The sequence below is a fragment of the Mus caroli genome, unplaced genomic scaffold (genome assembly GCF_978045245.1).
Source record: "Mus caroli unplaced genomic scaffold, Mus_caroli_1 scaffold_7, whole genome shotgun sequence".
Classification (NCBI taxonomy): Eukaryota; Metazoa; Chordata; class Mammalia; order Rodentia; family Muridae; genus Mus; species Mus caroli.
In genome coordinates this window covers 25,671,707-25,694,136 of record NW_028227262.1, presented here as the reverse complement: position 1 = coordinate 25,694,136, position 22,430 = coordinate 25,671,707, and the positions used below count along the sequence as shown (strand labels likewise).

Sequence of the window (22,430 nt, the reverse complement as noted above, 5' to 3'; positions counted from 1 at the left end):
TCCTATCAGATCACCACAGATTAAGGCTGATCTTCAATAACAACATAAATAATAGAAAGATCACATACACGTGGATGCTAAACAATTCTCTACTCGATGAGAACTTGGGCAAGGATGAAATAAAGAAAGAAATTAAAGACTTTTTAGAGTCTAATGAAAATGAAGCCACAACATACCCAAACTTATGGGACAGAATGAAAGCATCCCTAAAAGAAAAACTCATAGATCTGAGTGCTTCCAAAAAGAAACTAGAGAGAGCATACAAGAACAGCTTGACAGCACACCTGAAAGCTCTAGAACAAAAGCATCAAATTCACCAAATAGGAGTAGGTGTCAGGAAATTATCAATCTTGGGGCTAAAGTCAACCAAGTGCAAACGAAAAGTACTATACAGAGAATCAACCAAACCAGGAGGTGGTACTTTGAGAAAATCAGCAAAATAGATAAATCTTTAGCCAGACCAACTAGAGGGCACAGAGACAGTTAATTAGGATTAACAAAATCAGAAATGAAAAGGGAGACATAACAACAGAAACTGAGGAAATCCAAAACATCATCAGATCCTACTACAAAAGCCTATACTCAACAAAACTGGAAAACTGTATGAAATGGACAACATTCTAGACAGACACCAGGTACCAATGTTAAATCAAGACCAGATTAATGATCAGTACCATATCCCGTAAAGAAATAGAAACAGTCATTATTATTCTCCCAACCAAAAGAAGCTCAGGACCAGATGGGTTTAGTGCAGACTTCTATCAGACCTTCACAGAAGCTTTAATATCAATACTCTTAAAACTGTTCCACAAAATAGAAACAGAGGGTACTCTACCCAATTTGTTCTATGAAGCCACAATTACTTTGAGACCTAAACCACACAAAAACACAACAGAGAAAGAGAACTTTAGACCAATTTCCTTTATGAATATCAATGCAAAAATACTCAATAAAATTGTTGCAAACCAAATCCAAGGACACATTAAAAGGATCATCCATCATGACCAAGTAGGCTTCATATCAGGGATGCAGGGATGGTTCAACATATGGAAACCCACCAACATAATCCACTATATAAACAAACTCAAAGGAAAAAAAAACATATGATCATCGCATTAGATGCTGAGAAAGCATTTGACAAAATCCAACACCCATTCATAATAAAAGCCTTGGAAAGATCAGGAACTCAAGGCCCATACCTGAACATAGTAAAAGCAATATATAGCAAACCAGTAGCCAACATCACACTTGAAGCAATCCCACTAAAATCAGGGACTAGGCAAGGTTGCCCACTCTCTCCCTACCTATTCTATATAGTACTTGAAGTCCTAGCCAGAGCAATTTGACAACAAAATGAGATCAAGGGGATAAAAATTGGAAAGGAAGAAGTCAAAATATCACTATTTTCATATGATATGATAGTATACTTAAGTGACCCCCAAAATTCCACCAAAGAACTCCTAAACCTGATAAACAAATTCAGCAAAGTAGCTGGATTTAAAGTTAACTCAAACAAATCAGTGGCCTTCCTCCACACAAAAGATAAACAAGCTGAGAAAGAAATTAGGGAAACAATACCCTTCACATTAGTCACAAATATTATAAAATACATTGGTGTGACTATAATTAAGCAAGTTAAAGATCTGTATGATTAGAACTTCAAGTCTCTGAAGAAAGAAATCGAAGAAGAACTCTGAAGATGGAAAGATCTTCCTTGCTCATGGATGGTCTGGATTAATATAGTAAAAATGACTATCTTGCCAAAAGCAATCTATAGATTCAATGCAATCCCCATCAAAATTCTAACTCAATTCTTCATAGAATTAGAAAGAGCAGCACTCGGGAGGCAGAGGCAGGCGGATTTCTGAGTTCGAGGCCAGCCTGGTCTACAAAGTGAGTGCCAGGACAGCCAGGGCTATACAGAGAAACCCTGTCTCGAAAAACCTAAAAAAAAAAAAAAAAAAAAAAAAAGAAAGAGCAATTCTCAAATTCACTTGAAAAACAAAACAAAACAAAACCCCAAGATAGTGACAAACTATTCTCAACAATAAAAGAAATTCTGGGGGAATCACTATCCTTGTTCTCAAGGTGTACTACAGAGCATTTGTGACAAAAACTGCATGGTATTGGTACAGCGACATGCAGGTAGATCAATGGAATAGAGTTGAAGACCCAGAAATGAATCCACACACCTATGTTCACTTCATCTTTGACAAAGGAGCTAAAACCATTCAGTGGAAAAAAAGGACAACATTTTCAACAAATGGCGCTGGCTCAACTGGAAGTTGACCTGTAGAAGAATGCAAATCTATCCATTCTTATTTCCTTGTACAAAGTTCAAGTCCAAGTGGATCAAGGACCTCCACATAAATCCAAATACACTGAAAGTTATTGAGAGGAAAGTGGAGAATTTGCCTCGAAGATATGGGCACAGGGTCAAAATTCCTTAACAGAACACCAATTGCTTGTGCTGTAAGTCCAAGAATCTATAAATGTGACCTCATAAAATTGTAAAGCTTCTGTAAAGCAAAAAACACTGTCAATAAGACAAAAAGGCAATCAACTGATTGGAAAAGATCTTTACCAATCCTACATCTGATAGAGGGCTAATATTCAATATATACGAAGAACTTAAGAAGTTAGACTCCATAGAAACAAATAACCCTATTAAAAATGGCATACAGAGCTAAACAAAGAATTCTCAACTGAGGAATACCCAAGGGCTGAGAAGCACCTGAAAAAAATTTCAACATCCTTAATCATCAGGGAAATGCAAATCAAGAGAACCCTGAGACTCTACCTCACAGTAGTCAGAATGGCTAAAATAAAAAACTCAGGTGACAGCAGATGCTTGTGAGGATGTGGAGAAAGAGGAACACTCCTCCATTGCTGGTGGGATTGCAAGCTGGTACAACCACTCTGGAAATCAGTTTGGCGGTTCCTCAGAAAATTGGACATAGTATTACTTGAGGACCCAGCAATACCTCTACTGGGGACATACCCAGATGATATTCCAACATGTAATAAGGACACATGCTCCACTATGTTCATAGCCTTATTTATAATAGGCAGAAGCTGGAAAGAACCCATATGTCCCTCAACAAATGAATGGATACAGAAAATGTGGTATGTTTAAACAATTGGAGTACTCAGCTATTAAAAACAATGAATTTATGAAATTCTTAGGCAAATGGATGGATCTGGAGGATATCATCCTGAGTGCGGTAACCCAATCACAAAAGAACACACATGATATGCACTCACTGATAAGTGGCTATTAACCCAGAAGTTTGGAATAACCAAGATACAATTCACAAACCACATGAAACTCAAGAAGGAGGAAGACCAAAGTGTGGATATTTCAAACCTTCTTAGAAGGAACAAATCACCCATGGAAGGAGTTACAAAGTGTGTAGTAGAAACAAAAGAAATTACTATCCAGGGACTGACCCAACTGGGGATCCATCCCATATACAATCACCAAACCTAGACAGTGTTGTGGATGCTAAGAAGTGCTTGCTGACAGAAGCCTGATATGGCTGTCTCCTGAGAGACTCTGAGAGTGCCTGACAAATACAGTAGTGGATGTTCACAGTCATCCATTAGATGGAGCACACAGTCCGCAATGATGGAGGTAGAGAAAGGAACTAAGGAGCTGAATGGGTTAGCAGCTGCATAGGAGGAACAACAATACGAGCTCTCTAGTACTCCCAGAGCTCCCTGGGACTAAACCACCAACCAAAGAGTACATATGGTGGGATTCATGGCTCCAGCTGCATATGTAGCAGAGGATGGCCTAGTCAGATATTAATGGGAGGAGAGTCCCTTGTTCCTGTGAAGGGTCTATGCTCCAGTGTGGGGGCATGCCAGGGCCAGGAAGACAACCCAGTGGGTGGGTTGTCGAGCAGAGGGAAGGGGAATGGGTATTAGGAAGGAGTTTTTTGGAGGTGAAACCAGGAACAAGGATAGCATTTGAAATGTAAATAAAATATCCAATAAAAACCCAAATATAAAACAAAGCCAACTAACACACAAAAGAATAACTGATCAAAGTCAACAAGTCAAAAATGAACTGGCTGTGATGTCAAGCCATTTTTTTTTCTAAGCTAATACTCATATAAAGAACAGCTGTCTGGTCAAATTTGGTATCACAACTCATGGGAAGTTATCATGAATTGAAGATTCAATGCATACACAGTGTGACTTAATTAATAAATAGTTATCAGATGTTTCTATCTCCTTATTCTCTTGCCTTTGGCAATTCCTTGTATTTTGTTATTATCCCAGGGACTGAGCAGAGTTCCAAGCATAATTTATAGGAATTTTTACTTAGCTAAGTTCAATAGGAAGTATTCTTTTAAAAAAATAATAAAAGAGGTTCAGCCACAACAAAATAAAAAATCCCCTTTGTCTGTGTCTCCACGTACACCCCAGGCTTCTAGTTTAATCCTTAGTAGCTATTATATCCTGATAGTGAGATTTTGCACTTTTTTTCTTGAATAGACTCAGATATTTCACATTTGTCTGCACATCTGATTGAAGCTCACCCACAACTCTGCTCACGCTGTGATTTTCTATTTCCCTCCCGACTTTCTTTCTTCTGTTTAATTTTATGGTTTATCTCAGGGCATTCTTCAGTTGAACTTTGTTCTGTTGCTTCAGCATTGTTTATTACAAGGCATGCCAGGATAACCTGGAGACTGAAGGGAGCAGATACTAGAGTGCAGGGTCTAATGTTTCACATGAAAATCAGTTTGGGAGGTGAATGCTGGAGATGGGTAAGAAAGCAGAGAGCAGTTTGCTTCTGGACATCTTAGGGGAATGTTTTCTCTTCCTGGAAAGTCAGTCAATTCCACACTATAGTTTGTGCTTCTTCATCCTCTAGGGGAACTGGAAACAGCTGGTAATGCCTTGGTGGTAATAACCACTTCCTCCTTCTCCCCTTATGACATAGTATATCTCAAAAATGATGGAAAAATGTTTGGGTATTTTTTAAATTACTAAATCTATTCCATTATTATCCATACCCACCACTATGCTATTACTGGAAAACCTTCAATGAGTCTAATTTATGTTTGTTGTTCCCGACAGGTCAGAAATTGGTTACTGGTGAGCAAACTCAATCTTCAGCCCTTCTCCCTTTCAGCGGGAGTGTGAGTAAGTATTTCAACTGTCTGATCACATGGTTGGTTCCATTTTGAAACGACCTTAGGGACTGATGAGAGTTACCTCATTAATATAATGTAAGGCCTAGTTAAAATGGAATTGTTATAAATGAGAAAGGCTGTTCCTTTTATATTTATTACCCTGGAACTATTTCTGGAATTTAAAGTCTTCACAAAATTTTCACAGAATATAATCAAAAGACTCTTCACAGTTCTGCACCAAGAACTGAGGATAGGGGCTGTACATGTTCTGTATCCCAGTGTCATAAATGTTCCATTGAAGACTGCTTCCTTCCTTGTGAATGAGGAGGTGTTGATGGGGATAGTGGAGGAAAGGTTCTTAAGAATGCGTGTGAGGAGGAAGAGATAACAGACTCTATGGGGGCTTGCCTCTGATTGTGTACCACTCTTCAATTCTCCTCATCTAGTGAGAGAACTTGTAAAATGTTACCAATGAACTTTTGCCCAATATAAGTCAGATTTTGTCATATTAGCCCAAGAAGGTCAGTCTGGTCCATGACAACAATTTTAAGCCTAAGGATGATAACTCCTGCCAGAGGAGCGGGCTCCTCTTTACTCTCCAATCAAATGACAAGTGAAGCGCCACATGAAAACAGTCCATAAACCAATCAGTTTGTTTCAAGTATCACAATTAGAGATCATACAAAAATAAGGGAAAGGAATATATGGATATATAGGCAAAAATAGGTTCAAGAAAAAAATTAGTTGAGCACACAGCATTAGAAGTGAACCAAATATAGACTCATGGATGAAATCCTGTGGACGGTTACTGAGATCAGTCCCTTCCAAGATAGCAATGGAAAAAGTCCAGAGTGCTCTCAAATCATCAGCGCTGAAGAGAAGGACTCATTTGTTTCAGTAGAGTCTCCACACCTACAGTTGAGAGGGAACTGTAGAGTCAAGATGTGTCACACGCCCAGCAATGGCGGTGCATTCCTTTAATCCCAGCACTTGAGAGGCAGAGGCAGGTGGATTTCTGAGTTTGACGACAGCCTGGTCTACAGAGTGCATTCCAGGACAGCCAGGGTTATAGAGAGAAACTCTGTCTTGAAAAACAAAAAACAAAACAAAAAACAAAAACAAAAAGCAAAAAAGTGTCACACGTGGCAATCTGAATACACAGGTCAAATCTGAATACACAGGGCACACCTAAAAAGTCTAGATACCATGAGTCTCATTTACATATTGACCTACAGTCATCATTGTGACTGCTTATGTGTTGTCAAGATGATAGAGCAGTTATTTACCTTAGTTACAGCTTGTGTGAAAAGAGGAATATCAAAATGGAGTTAGTACCTTCAAAGTGTAGTCACAATAATCATAATTAAAATACCTGCTTGATTCCATTCCAAAAAGTCACAATATAGCAAAATGTACACCACAACACCCTTTATATCTCACAATACCACTTCTGAATAATACTCACATGTCTTGCTTTAATGTATGTATGTATGTATGTATGTATGTATGTATGTATGTATGTATGCATGCACATGTGTACACATGTGTAAAGGGGTGAAGACTTCTAGATATCCAACCCAGGACAAACAGCTAATCATTCAGCCATTCAGACTTATTGCTTCCTAGAATCCTGTTTGATATATGAGTTAAGCCTCATATCAACTGAATAATCAACATAATGTATTGCAAAGAACATTTAATGTAAATATAGTTTATAGACAAATTTATTTTGAGGTCGGAGATACTTCCACATTAGGAACTGAGAAAGTAATGAGAACATTCTTGACAGAGTTTTTAGGAACAAATTTAGGTATGTTTCTCAATTTCCTCTTTCCCATGTCTTTAAATCAGTGGAGAGCAGTGCAGACTCTGACTTCTGGGTTTGCAGCATTGGCCCTCTCTGTGGCATTTAACTCAAGTGTGTGTCGAAGTTGATTCTGAACTCTGGCCTCTTTGGCAGAAGCCAGGTCCCTGAGTCGTATTTTGGAGACAGATGCAAGAAGCCCCTGACCTTCTGAACATACACCTCAACAATGGTGCAGGAAAGACAATCCCAAGGTGAGGAGAGAATTCCTGTCTCAGTCAAAGGAGACAATAGGAATACATAGTGTGATGAGGATCTACCCTGGACAAGTGGCAGGCTGAAGTGATGAAGTAGATCAAGACAGCAGAGTCCCAGGGATGTGTCAGAAGTATAATATCTCAGAGCCAGAAGCCCTTAAAACAACAATAAGCCAAATTATTGAAAGGGGTGTGAAATGAGAGGACATCAATGGAAGAATGTGACAACAAGAAGAAAGTATAAGTTCATGGAAATTGCATGTGTCTGAGGGTGAAATATTTCTAGGTTGTGAGTGTGTGTGAATGTGTGTGTGTGTGTGTGTGTGTGTGCATGCTTAAGAGCTGACTTGGTCATATTCTAGGGCTGTGACAGCTTTTTCCTACTTTAAGTTCATAATTATTCTGAGCATTTTGTCTGGTTGTTAACTGTTCTAAGTTTTTTGGTCCTGTGGTGAGTACATCTGCTTGCTATCTGACAGGGAAGGGAGTCTGCTGGACCCTGAGACTCTGGTCAGCTGCTGTGATTTCCATGTTACTCTTGAGTACCTGTTTCATTGCGAGCTGTGTGGGTAAGTTCTTCATTGACTGGTGTCTCTTTTGGGGCACTGTCTAGTCTCTGTTCCACAGAGACTGCAATGGACACTTTTGTTTTGGCTTTTCAAGACAGAGTTTTTCTGTGTAACAAGCCCTGGCTGTCCTGGAATTCTCTCCATAGATCAGAATGGCCCTAAACTCAAAGAGATCCTCCTACCTCTGCATCTTAAGTGCTGGGATTAAAGGCATATGATACCACCAGCCTGGAGTTGTTATTTTAATCCCATTATCTGGTCTGACTACAGAGGTAATGCCATGTTTTTCTTGACTTCTCTTCTTTGTCCCTTTTCTTTTTTCCCCTCATCTTTTGACTAATGAGATATGTAAGGTTTCTTCACCAGCTTTGTTAGCTCATACTATTTATAACCATTGTCTGTGACAGTGCCTTACAGCACTGGATTCACCAGCAATCACAGTCTCTGCTCACATCTCTATATTGGGAGTGCAAGTCCAATTGATTTCATAATGTCAACAGCTTAGAGTCTGATTTATATGGGATTTTTCTTTCTCAATAGAAGAGTAAAAAGCCACCAAATGAGATAGTGATGACTGAGGAAATAAAATATCTCTGTCCTGTTTCATCTGCTCAGAATCCATGTGTGAAGTCTATTATGTGAGAAGTTTTGATGATATTCTTTGCAATCAACAGTCTGCTTTTCTATTTGCTATCAGGTTGATCACAGTAATTGCTGTACAGTCCAGGAAATAGTGGGAGTGACTTCATGTTGGCAGTATGCTCTGTGATAAGACAAACTCATCTTCTCCTTGAAGCAGCATCTGCTCTAATTGGCACAGTCAAACTTAAGAGAACAGATTGTGGCCATTAAGAATAGTTATTTCACTGATCAAGAAGAAACAGATGGTCAGAACCCAAAACATGGAGTAGAAACATTTGCTTAGAATAGTAAAGAAGATCTGTTTTTGTTAACATTGTTTAATTAATTAATGTGCACACTCATGAAAACTGCTAATTAAAAATAATTTTTATTTATTTTTTGAAACTTTCCTACTCATATACAACATACCTTGACCATACATTCCCCACTTAAAAGTCTCTAGATGTTTAAAGTCATCCTACCTACAATCAGGAATGGTAAGGATATGTAAACATACCCATTATTCTCGCCTCAAAGTTGTTTAAACAAAGGAGGCTAGACATTGGTGAGGCAACAGATAACTATCCAGGACTTGTGGCAGTTCCCTGATGCAGGGGCTTGTTATTAATTCATGAAGAAGATTAGATGTTTATTCCAGAAAAATGCAGCTGATATTATAGTGGGGAAAAGAAAACACAAATGAGGAGATGTATAAACAAGTAATTTAAATGAATATAGGAGAGCAATTATTTAGTCTTGTCGTTAGTGGGTTTGCCTGGAGATGTGGGGGAGGTATAGTGGAGGGAGAAGCCTGGCCCAGGTAGAGGACATGAGGCTCCAGGGATGGCTAGGTCATGCTCATTCCCTTCTTTCTTCACAGTGACTTACCAATTTATTATGGACCAGCCCAGTAGAAGACTATATGAACTTCACACATACCATTCCAGTCTCACCTGCTTCAGTGAAGGGACTATGGTGTCAGGTGAAGATTTTCAATATTTTGCTAGACTTGGGGGGGTCATTTTTAGGGTTAAATTTAAGATATATTTATTATAGTGTAGGTGTGAGAAAGAGAGAGAAAAAATAGAGGGGACACACACACACACACACACACATACACACACACACACACACACAGAGAGAGAGAGAGAGAGAGAGAGAGAGAGAGAGAGAGAGAGATGTTTTAACTTGGAAACTATCAAGCATTCTTTACACTTACATGTTCAGTTAATGTTCTGGATATTTCTATGAAACAATTCAATTTAATTCCTAGGCATCTTGATTTTGGGCAACACTGTCAAAACACACACACACACACACACACACAGTATGTCAGGTAAACTCTGGAAGTTATTATTAAAGATTCTCATGAGTTTTAAATTCAATACATAAAATTCTCTTTGGCATTTAAGTTCCTCAATTAATACTATACATCTCCATTCCAAGTACCAGGTTTATTACTGGGAAAACTGACTCAGACTGAGCCTGCCCGTGTCATAAGTGCATAAATGGCAAATTTGTGTATGAGAGTAAACTTGAGCATCATATCTGCCTCACCTCTGTGTGATGATAGGCACTTGTCTTTAATTTTCTTTATGGGATTATTTTTTAACATATAACAATGGCATCTAGACATCTATCAGAGTCCTGATCCAAGAACTGGCTTACTCACCATGCCATATCTATTAATTACTACTACTACTACAACTACTATTATTATTATTAATTTACATCCTTGTGGAAAGAGAAGTATATGTGAAGACAGAACAAAGCCCCTCATACATCTAGGTGTTGTTGGGATTTTCTCTTTCAGTCATTGTTTAGAATACATTGTGCGGCAACACAAAGGTTGCCCTGACCAGCTTTTCTTAGCACATTGAGTTCATTGTGTCAAACAACTGTGGGGCTGATTCTTTCCCGAGGAAAACATAATTCCACAAGGATAGTCTTTCTTCTATTTTCTGGAGACATTTATACAATAACTGTTCATATATCTATTTTGAGGCACAGTTTCACCCAGGAAGGGTTGAACTCCTTAGAAAGCCTAAACTAGCTTGTATTCACAACCCTCCTGCTTCAGCCTCCTGTGTTCTGGGATTACAACTGATATAGAGGACTTCACAAGGCTACAAATGCAGTTTTAAAGAAAAATTGGCACTTGGCCTTTAGGAGGCTCTGAAATGAGATAGAAGTGGATTTTAATTAAATTAATTTTGTATCGATCTATAAACACATTTCCTAAGTGTATCTGCCTTAAAATTATGGCCAGGCAGGCTATTTGGCATAATTAATTTTGTTCTTAGATAAGTTTATGTGATGAAATTATTTATCTAATACCATGTCAGAAAATCAAATAACAGACATTTAACAATACTCTTTAGAATTAATACAATAAAAAGAAGAGGGAAACTTCCAGCAAAAATATTTATACTTTGTTATTCATGCTGATTCATTAAATTCTGTAATTCCTACACTTTGGAGGTAGTGGCAGGGGAATTTGTACAGATATGAATTTAGTCTGGTCTACCTAGAGAGTTCTAGGGCTAAATAGAGAGCGATTCTGTATCAAAGGGAAAAATTATCTGGGTGTAAAAGGAAAAACAATTATCTGGCTGTAGCAGTCTGGGCTCACATCTGTGGTCTCTTAGAGTTTGTAGAACATCTGTTCAGGCCCTTCTGGCTTTTACAGTCTTCAGTGAGAGGTCAGGCATTATTCTAATAGGTTTATATTTATATGTTACTCAGTATATTCCTCTTGCAGCTTTTTACATTCTTTGTTTTGTATGTTTAGCATTTTGATCATTGTGTGTTGTGAAGAATATCTTTTCTGATCTAGTCCATTTGGTGTTCTGCATGTTTTTTATACCTTGATAGTCATCTCCTTCTTTAGGTTGGAGACATTTTCTTCTTCTTGTTTTTTTTTTTTTTTTTTTTTTTTTTGGAGACATTTTCTTCTATGATTTTGTTGAAAATATTTCCTGTGCATTTAACTTGGCTTTCTTTTTCTTCGTCTATTCCTATAGACTTAGTTTTGTTTTTAATCTGAGAATTTCTGGATGTTTTGTGCCTGGAGTTTTTTTTTTTTTTTTTGATTTAATATTTTCTTTGAGTGAGGTATCTCTTTCTTCTATCCTGTCTTCAGTGCCTGAGTTTCTCTCTTTCATTTCTTTTTTTTCACCTTTTTTTTTGATTTTTCATTTTTTTAATTAGGTATTTTCTTCATTTACATTTCCAATGCTATCCCAAAAGTCCCCCATAACCTCCCCCACCACTCCCCTACCCACCCACTCCCACTTCTTGGCCCTGGCGTTCCCCTGTACTGAGGCATATAAAGTTTGCAAGACCAATGGGCCTCTTTCCACTGATGGCCGACTAGGCCACCTTCTGATACATATGCAGCTAGAGACACGAACTCGGGGGGGGGGGTACTGGTTAGTTCATATTGTTGTTCCACCTATAGGGTTGCAGATCCCTTTAGCTCCTTGGGTACTTTCTCTAGCTCCTCCATTGGGGGAGCCCTGTGATCCATCCAATAGCTGACTGTGAGCCTCCATTTCTGTGTTTGTTAGGCCCCAGTATAGCCTCACAAGAGACAGCTATATCAGGGTCCTTTCAGCAAAATCTTGCTAGTGTATGCAATGGTGTCAGCGTTTGGAGGCTGATTATGGGATGCATCCTTGGGTATGGGAGTTTCTAGATGGTTCATCCTTTTGTCTCAGCTCCAAACTTTGTCTCTGTAACTCCTTCCATGGGTGTTTTGTTCTCAATTCTAAGAAAGGGCAAAGTGTCCACACTTTGATTTTCGTTCTTCTTGAGTTTCATGTGTTTAGCAAATTGTATCTTGTACCTTGGGTATCCTAAGTTTCTGGGCTAATATCCACTTATCAGTGAGTACATATCATGTGAGTTCTTTTGTCATTGGGTTACCTCACTCAAGATGATGCCCTCCAGGTCCATCCATTTGCCTAGGAATTTCATAAATTCATTCTTTTTAATAGCTGAGTAGTACTTCATTGTGTAAATGTACCATATTTTCTGTATCCATTTCTCTGTTGAAGGGCATCTGGGTTCTTTCCAGCTTCTGGCTATTATAAATAAGGCTGCTATGAACATAGTGGAGCATGTGTCCTTCTTACTGGTTGGAAAGTTGTTGGTGAGGCATACCTCTCAGATCTTGTTTGACTTCCAAAATTATACATTTCCAGTTTCATATCTAGGTTTTACTTAGTGATTATATTTTTACTTTCATGTCATAACTTGTTTTCATTATTTTATTCTACCATGTGTGTTTTTATAGACTTCTAATTCAATGATATTTTTGCCATTGTTTTTTTTTTGTTGTTGTTGTTGTTGTTTTGATCTCATATTGCTTTATTGGAACATTGAAAAACAATACTGGTCTTTGTTTGTAAATTATGGTTCCTTTTTTTTTTTATGACCTTTGTTTCTCTCTGTGTCAGTTGAGTCTCTGGGTGTTTCTTGTGCTTTTTTTCTATTTTAAATTGTGTCCTTTAAAAAATTTGTCCGTTTATTTCCTACAGAGAGAGAGAGAGAGAGAGAGAGAGAGAGAGAGAGAGAGAGAGAGAGAAAGAGAGAGAGAAGGTATGGAATTGGATATGAAGAGAGGTGGGAAGGATCATGGAAGGGATGGTGAAGAAGAAATCATGATCAGGATATATTGTGTAAAAATTATTTTCAATTAAAAAATAAAAGCAAAGAATAAAATTAGTTCATAAAGGCCAGAAAGATGTCCATTTTGAACACAGTTAAATAATGATTAGAAAGGACACTTTCCTTTTTACAGTACATTCCTACTCAGGGATAGTGTTAAGAAATTTGGATACTTGAGTCAGAGCGTAAACTATATTATACATTCTTAATAATCAATAAATTATGGATATGATTTTTGAATGTTGGATAATCCATAAAAATTAGTAAGGAAGTAACATTTATAGAGCAATTATTATGAGTTAAGTACTGTTTCAAATGTTTCAGAGATATTATGTGATTAAATAACCCATGAGACCAGCACTGCTCTCAACATAAGTTCCCTTGCCCCAAATTATTTATTCTGAAAATGGTAAATGTGTAATTACAATGAGAAAGCATCTCTGGCAAGGAGCCTCAGATCCTTGGAGTTTCCTAGAACATATCTCCTTAATCTTATTTGTCTCATCTCATAGTCAAACTTCTTGTTCATGTTACAGAAAAAATGTGGGGATGCTGCCCAAATCACTGGAAGTCATTTGGCTCCAGCTGCTACCTCATTTCTACCAAGGAGAACTTCTGGAGCACCAGTGAGCAGAACTGTGTTCAGATGGGGGCTCATCTGGTGGTGATCAATACTGAAGCGGAGCAGGTAGTGCTTTCTTGTTTTTCATTAGCCTTTTAATTGTAGGAAAATGTAGCTTGAGTATGTTCATCCCATTGTAGAAAAGCCCCTTAGAATTTTTATACCTAGCAAGATTGGGGTTCTGTGCTCCTCAGATTACCCACTTCCAAACCCATAAGGTTCTGGCAATTACTTTTCTACTTTTTAAAAAATGAGTTTGATTACTTTAGATTCTTAATATAAATGGAATCATGTATTATTATTTTGTGTGTATGTGTGTGTGTATGCTTGTACATGTGTGTGTTTGTCTAGCTGATTTTATTCAGCATGATGTTCTCAAGACTCATTCATGTTGTACCATGTGACTTTTTAAAGTCTGAATATTCCATTATATACATATTTCATATTTTATCTTTGTTTAATGTGATTTTTTTTAGTTATCTTAAGGTGTGACTGACAGAAAAGATGTACATATTTCCAGTGTACAATGTAATTATTTGTAATACATTTTGAACTGAGTACCACAGTGAAATTAATGCTCAAACCCATTACAATGTGCATGTATGTGTATGATGAGAACACTTAAATTACCACCTTCTCTCCATTCAGGGCTGGCTTCCATCCAGATTGCTTCCATTCCGTGGCCATTGTGATTAGTGCAGTGAATGTGGTTGTGTAAATTTCTTCTTTGCGTCTTACTGTTAATAAAATTATTTCACAATTTTATTCATATATAATGCTCTTTGATCAGTTTCCCTCATCATTTTCTCTTATCCCCTTCCTTTCCCGCTAAACCTCTATTCTTTCCAAATTTCCCTCTCTATCCTTTCTTTTTGTGAATGAGATTCATATTTCAATAACCCTATGAGCATAGGTGTGCAGCTATTTACTTGAGTGAGGGCAATGCCCAGTGGCCAAACCTCTGACAAATATAACTCTACCAGGAATTGTTAACTGTCCATAGCCCCTCAGAGAAGGATGGGGTCTTACTATCCCCTCCCATATCCATGATGGGCTGTTGAGGCTCCCAGTCTTGTGCATGTCTTTTACAGGTAGCCATTGCTGTTGTGAGTTTCAACTCTTGCATCCTTTCTCCTCTGTGATACTCACTGAGCTTGGGGTAGAGTGGCATAGTTGTTTCATTGAAGGACATTAACCTGTTATGAGTCTCTGCAAAAGCATCAGCTACTGTAAATAGAAGCTTTTCCGAAGCCTCTGTGACCTTCCTGACCAACATCTTATAAGGAAGTATCTCAGAAAAAATACTGGGATTTTTTTCTAACGATTTATCTATCTATCTATCTATCTATCTATCTATCTATCTATCTATCTATCTATCTATCTATTTATTTTATGCATATTAGTGTTTTACCTGTATGTATGTCTGTGTGAGGTTGTCGGATTCCATGGAACTGGAGATACAGACAGTTGTGAGTTGCCATGTGGGTGCTGGGAATTGAAATCTGGTCTTCTGGAAAAGCAGCTAGTACTCTTAACCACTGAGAAATTTCTCTAGCCCTTCTTTTTATTTAATAACTGCTGGAGCAGCTATATTCATAGAGGTTAACTCCCTTCAAACTCTATCTTTAAATTTTTATTTTAAACTGGTGTACAAAGCTGTAGGCTTCAGTATGACTTTCTCACCCATCCTTAGTTTTGGTTCAACCTCCCCCATCCATTCATCTCCCTCATCACCCACTACACTTTCACTTAAACATTTACAAATTCACATTTACATTCACTCCACCCACTTTCCTAGCACCTTGGTTCTCCTATCCCTCCTCCTTTAAGGCATTCCCACCCTTCTCCATCAATGTCTCCTTTTTGGTTTCCTGGACTCTACAGATACTCTACATTAAATGTTGTGTCCGGCCAGCAGATCACAGCCTGGGTTCTAGCCTGGAAAGGCATTTTGGAAACCTGGAAGAGAAGAGGGGCTAGGCGGCGAGAGAAAGGAATGTAGCTAAGACAACATTCTGATCAAAGCTCAATTTTACTATTTTCAGACACTCAGTTATAAAGGAAGGGGGAGGGAACCCGATTTCCCGCCAAACAATCTTGGGGTCCAGTAGCAGGACGAACACGTGTGTGCCTCCAAGCAACAAAGCGGCAGGGTCCAGCAGTAGGCGTGGCAGGACGAATGAGCAGGAAGCTCCACCCTTGAGCAAGCAGGTTCAAGCAGGTGGGGGAAGGGAGACCACATCTCCTCCCATTAGTTAACAAAAAATAAAAAAAAAGAAAGGCTGGCCTGAGGCAGAAAAATTATCTATGTTTAATAGTTCTGCCTGAGTTCTTAGGGCTAAAGAAAAAACCTGTTTCCGTGGGATTCCCTAACTTTTCTAATGGTAAACTGTATCTGGCTAAGACTGTCCTTATCATAGTAAACCACTAACAACAGAATAGTGCTGGGCTGTAGGCTCTGACTTTATAATGCTAATTAGTGCTGAATAGGTAACTACCTGGTTGCATTTTAAGTAGGGCGTTGGAACCCTGGCTAAGTTTGACAGAAAAAATTTAGAATAACACTGAGTTGATATTCCTCCGCAATTTTGGATGACAGGCAGGGAGACTGGGAGAAGGGGTAAGACCAGCTCTTTAGTACAAGGCCAGTTGGCTTTTTTATTTGGGTGGGAGGCAGTGAAGGGCTTGCCCTTTCGACAGTACGGTCTCCAACCTCTCTCTCCCCTATTAATTAAGTTTAAATAGGCAACGCTTAATTGAGGTGATGAAATGATTTTCTCATCCGTAGATGAGTGGGCCTTTAACCTTGACTTGGGTGGACATTGACCCGATTCCTCCCGTGGGCATTATAAAAACCCACATCTGTGGCTCTTGGTATGTTTTGGGGAGGGGAGGCAGAGACTTAGGTATTTTTGGTTTTTAGCTGGAGTTCCAAGAGAGGTTTCACATAGAGATAGAATATGTGGCATTTGCCTTCCTGGGCCTGGGTTAACTAGTAACTTTCCCCCACTGCATTAATTTACCTTCAAATTTCACAATTTCATTTTCTTTACAATTCCATAGTATACATGGGTCACATTTTCACTGTCCAGTTTTAATTGGTGGACATCTAGAATGATTCCATTTCTTAGCTACTGTGCATAGAGCAGCAATGAAGGTGGATAAGTAAACACCTCTGAAATAGAATGCTTTGGGTATTCCCCCAGGAATGACATAGTTGAGTCATGTGGCATTTCTAGTTTTAGTGATCTGAGAAACCTTCATATTCATTCCCATAGTGGCCACATCAGTTTATTCTCCCACAGAAAGGAATAAATATTTTTCTTCCCTATCCTTGTCAGTATTTGTTGTCATTTGTCTTCTTGGGAAAGGTACTCTAATTGGGCTGATTCTGAATCACAAACTAGTTTTAATATGCATTTCCCAAATGAATAATGATAATGAACACTTTAAGCTATCTAATATATGAGTGTATTATATTTGCAATGTTTGTATCCTTTCCTGTCCCCTATATCTTCTGTTGAACATCTTTTAATTTTCTTGTTGGGCACTTGTATATTTGCTCTGGAAAAATGTCAGCTCAACATTTCTCACCCACTTTTAATTGTGCTACTTCTTTTGCTCTTGTTGGCTTATAGGTATTCTTTATTAATTTTGTATATTACTCCTTTATCAATATATGCATTATATATTGTTTTTTAGTTGTTGATATTTTCCTTAGCTGAGAAAAAGCTTTTTTGTTTGATATATTCCTTTGTCTATTTTTATTTGTTGTCTGTTTTTTGGTATCATGTCCAAGAATAAATTGCTAATTCCAGTGCAATAAAGTTCTTATCTTGTGTTTTCTGCCAAGAGCTTATAATTTTGCCCCATTTATTTAGGTCGTTGAAGCACTTTGAATTAACTTTTGTGTGAAATATAAGGGAAGGGACTAACTTCATTCTTTTTCCACAGCATTTATTCCCAGCTTATTTGTTAAAGAGTTTGTCTTTTTTCTATCACAGGTTGTTGGTACTTGATCAGAGATCATTTGGCTATATATATGGGTTGACTTACACATCTTCAGGAAAATAGAATGTCTCTCCACTTACTATGTGCTCTTTGATTTCCTTAACTATTGTCCTAGAGCTTTCGGAATTTATTGTTTTGCTTCCTAAGTGTGTTGCCTGTCTTCCAGGTTAAACTTACTCTTAGGTATTTTATTCTTTTTGATGCTATGTAAAGAGTTAACCTCTTACTTGCTTTTCAGATTGTTTTGTTGTTGTTAGTGTGAAGAAATGGTGTTGATCTTTTGTATGTTGATTTTGTATCCTGTGACCTTGTTGAGAATCATTGGTATATCTCCAGTCAAAGGCCTGAAATGCAGGGACATCAGACGGCTCTCTCTACCAAAGGCAGGAAGCAAGATAAGATGAACCGCTCTTTCCTTTGCCTTGTTCTGTTTAGGACCTTAAATGTTTAGATAATGTCTACCCACATTGGTTAGGACAAGCTGGCTTACTGAGATCACAGATACTCTAGCCATTTATATCTGGTAACACATTACAGATAGACTCAGAAATGTTCTTTTAATCTGGGCATTTCTTGGTCAAGAAGAGACATAGAATATAATATCTTAACATTTAAACACATCACATTTTAAAAGAGGTTAAAAGTATAAGAATAACTTCATGGAATTGGAGATACTTTTAATTGGTGGAGAATGAATGATGAAGGTATGAGCTAGGGCCTTTTGCCTTTGTGACAACATTGTTATTTTTCATTCCTGTGCTATGGGTTCCAATGACCTATCCTTTCACTTCTGCTTTCCAATGGCCGTGAAGGCTGTGACGAATGCTCATTCTGTTCAATATGAAAACTGCAAGTTGTTAACTCCCTTTTCTCCATACAGAATTTCATCACCCAACAGCTGAATGAGTCACTTTCTTACTTCCTGGGTCTTTCTGATCCACAAGGTAATGGCAAATGGCAATGGGTCGATGATACTCCTTTCAGTCAAAATGTCAGGTGAGTGCAGTCCTAGATTAATGAAACACTGGGATTATTTACATTGAAATTGTAGGACAAATTTGCCAGCTGTAACTATTATAATTAATGACTGCAATTAATTAAGTTCTCACTAAATGTATGCATAATCTAAAGTTTTATAAAATTTCTTGTTTAGAAACTCAATTTACACATAAAATATTGAATAATAACGTCCTCAAGATTCATAGGTCATGGGCTGGTGAGATGGCTCAGTGGGTAAGAGCACCCGACTGCTCTTCCAAAGGTCCAGAGTTCAAATCCCAGCAACCACATGGTGGCTCACAACCATCCGCAATGAGATCTGGCGCCCTCTTCTGGAATGTCTGAAGACAGCTACAGTGTACTTACATATAATAAATAAATCTAAAAAAAAAAAAAAAAAAAGATTCATAGGTCAAATAAGATGAGAAAGCTCATTTACTCAGTGTCTACCTGACTCTAAAGATGGTGTTCTCAGCTGAGTAGTGGTGGCACATGCCTTTAATTCCAGAACTTTGGAGGCAGAGGCAGGCAGAGTTCTGAGTTTGAGGCCAGCCTGGTCTACAGAGTGAGTTCCAGGACAGCCAGGGCTACAAAGAGAAACCCTGTCTCGAAAACAAAACAAAACAATACAAAACAAAGCAAACAAAAAAGATGGTGTTCTCAGCCATTAGATTATTTTTTCTGACTTTAAACACAAGTAGAGACTTAATTTAATTTATTAATCTCTAATAAATACCATTTAAAGTAACTGGATCAGAATTATGATAAATATATCAGAATAATTACATAATAATATGTTATGCTATTTAAGCACATTTATTATCTTATTTTATCCTCATGTAATCTAGTGCGTTACATTGAAACCTTTACTAAATTTGTTTCTAGTTTATTATCATTTCCATTTTTTATACATGAAAAATGTAAAATAATAATACATTAAATTTCTTAATCAGGGTCAAAGTTAATTAGAAGTTAAACAGGTATTTTATTAAATTTTCTTTTTTCTTTTTTCCTTACATTAAACATAGTTTTTTCCTCATACAGTATAATTTGAATACAATTTCCCCTCCCTCTACTTTCCTCAGTTCTTCCATATTTCCTTCCCCATATATATATCTATTTACTCTCACTAGAAAAGAACAGATAACAACAAAATAAAGTACAATAAGATAAAAAGAAAACTCACTTTGCAGTTGGGCAATCCAAACCAACAGAAAAATAAAATAGCCCAAGAGAAGACACAAGAATAAGAGACATACTTGTTATACATTTATAAATAAATCCTATAAACTACTACTATAACTCAAAGCTATAATTCTGAGTATAATTCAAAGCTATAGTTATGGGCAGAGGACTTAGTGCAGACCAGTGTATGCCTGGTGCATGCTGCTTAAGTCTCTGTGAGCTCATATGAATTTTGCTCACGTTAATTTAGAGGGTTTTTTTCTCACGATGTCCTTTGTCCCTCTGTCTCCTTTACTCCTCTTGCCTTCTCTTTCCAATGGGGTTCCCTGAGCGCTGACAGGAGGAATTTGGTAGAGACATCTTCTTTAGAGCTGTGTGGTCTTTCTTTCTGTGTAATGTCTTGTTGTGGGTCTCTTCCCATCTGCATCTCTCTGGTGATGGCAGAATGGCATTAGGAATCATTTTATTGTTACACATTTATTTTTTAGACCACTAGTCTCTTCAGAGGTGATAGATATGTCAAAATCAGGCTTAGGAAGCTGATGTAAAGAAGCAACTTCTATAAATGACAGAAGAAAAGAAACTTTTACCAACTTACATCATGATGAAGGATCTGTGAAGAAGAGATAGTAAATATTGGATTGAAGGGGAAAGGCCAAAATACACCACACCAGAAAACAATATGCAAAACTGCCCATATTTGGCATTATAGAAGTTGTTTGTGGGAGAAAGGGGAGAAAATGCTGGAATGTTCTCTCATCTTCAGCTTTGTTCTATTCAACATTACATTCCACCTTTCATGTGAAGGCCATGAACTCATGACAGCAGTTATTTTTGCCTTTTGTCTCCTGTAGGTTCTGGCACCCCCATGAACCCAATCTTCCGGAAGAGCGGTGTGTTTCAATAGTTTACTGGAATCCTTCGAAATGGGGCTGGAATGATGTTTTCTGTGATAGTAAACACAATTCAATATGTGAAATGAAGAAGATTTACCTATGACTGCCTATTATTCATTAATATCTTTAAAGTTCAGACCCACCAAGAAGCCATAACTTCTTGGCGTGTACATCTGACAGAGGCCGTTCTTTTCCTAGCCACTCCTCTTTACTCAAAACAGAATGAGCCCTTTCTCCTTCTGATGGTTAGAGTTTTGTCAATTTGACACAAACTAGAGTCACCTGGGGAGTAGGATCTTCAGCTAAGGAATTGCCTCTGTCAGCTTGACCAGTCAGCATGTCTGGGGACATTTTCTTGATTAATGATTGTTGTAAGAGGGTCCAGGTGGTAAGCAAAGCTGTAAAACCCATGAAGAGCAAGCCAGGGAGCATCATCCATCCATCTCTGCCTTCAGGTTTCTTCCCCAGGGTCTTGCCCTGGTTTCTTTCTATGAACTGCTGTTACTTAAAAGTATAAGATGAATAAACAGTTTCATCCAAGTTGCTCTTCTGGTCAGTCTTTTTTTTTTTTTTTTTCAAAACAAAGAAGCAAACGAGGACCACCTCTTTGCTCTGTTGACTTATCATTCTTTTTCTTTTTTCTCTTTTTGTTTCATACTTCTTCTTCTTCTTCTAATTTTTTGTTTTTTGAGACAGGGTTTCTCTGTATAATCCTGGCTTTCCTGGAACTCACTCTGTAGACCAGGCTGGCCTCGAACTCAGAAATCCGCCTGCCTCTGCCTCCCAAGTGCTGGGATTAAAGGCGTGCGCTACCACTGCCTGGTTTGTTTCATACTTCTACAAACATTCCTTTTTCCAGATTGTAAGGTTGGGCTCTTAGAAGATTTACAATACAGTACTTTTTGAAAACCACTACATTCTCAAAATGCAAAATCCCTTGGTGAAGGTTGTGCCTATGGCTAGAAACATGATCATCCAGGGACCTGACAAAAACTCAAATCTGCTTTCTTGGTGACTTACTCCCATGGCTGACACCTTGGCATTCATTATTATCAGTTAGCCTCTCACATGTAGAAATCTCTACAAGGTGATTTATGTGTGCTCCAAACACAGGAGCCACCTTCCATCTGAGAAAATGATCCAAAAATCTAAAGCAGATGCTCACAGCCAGCTATTGGACTGAGCACTGGGTCCCCAGTGGAGGAGTTAAGAGAAAGGACTGGAGAAGCTGAAGGAGTTTGTAACTCCAAAGGAAGAACAACAATATCAATCAACCAACCAGCCTCCACCCCCAGAGCTCCCAGGGACTAAACCACTAAGCAGAGAGTATACATGGAGCAACCCATGGCTCCAGCTACATATGTAGTAGAGGGTGGCCTTGTCAGGCATCAATGGGAGGAAAGGCCCTTGGTCCTATGAATGCTTGATGCCCCAGAGTAGGTGAATGCAAGGACGGGGAAGCAGGAGTGAGTGGATGAGTGGGGGATCACCCTCATAGAAGCAAGGGGAGAGGGGATGGGATCGTGGGTTTGGATGGGGCATGGATACGGGGAAATGTATTTGAAATGTAAATAAAGAAACTATCCCCACCCCCCCAAAACCCAAAAAACACAGAAAAATTTAAAAAATCGTTTTCATGAGGCAGCTT

General features: G+C 38.2%; 1 protein-coding gene across 1 annotated transcript; it reads left to right on the top strand.

The window, feature by feature from the left end:
* The first annotated feature begins 5,096 nt into the window (after window positions 1-5,096).
* On the top strand, window positions 5,097-21,250 carry Clec6a (C-type lectin domain containing 6A). Its single transcript, XM_085839596.1, has 6 exons — window positions 5,097-5,157; window positions 7,688-7,777; window positions 9,279-9,380; window positions 13,606-13,757; window positions 18,583-18,698; window positions 20,741-21,250. The coding sequence occupies exons 2-6, from the start codon at window positions 7,738-7,740 to the stop codon at window positions 20,883-20,885; spliced, it is 555 nt and encodes a 184-aa protein (XP_085695722.1). The 5' UTR covers window positions 5,097-5,157; window positions 7,688-7,737; the 3' UTR covers window positions 20,886-21,250.
* The last annotated feature ends 1,180 nt before the right edge of the window (window positions 21,251-22,430 follow it).

Coding starts and splice junctions, on each gene's coding strand:
- Clec6a (XM_085839596.1), top strand. CDS start 7,738: ATGTTACTCTTGAGTACCTGTTTCATTGCGAGCTGTGTGG. Junction 9,381..13,605: donor TGAAGGGACTATGGTGTCAG/GTGAAGATTTTC, acceptor TTCATGTTACAG/AAAAAATGTGGGGATGCTGC. Junction 18,699..20,740: donor CCTTTCAGTCAAAATGTCAG/GTGAGTGCAGTC, acceptor TGTCTCCTGTAG/GTTCTGGCACCCCCATGAAC.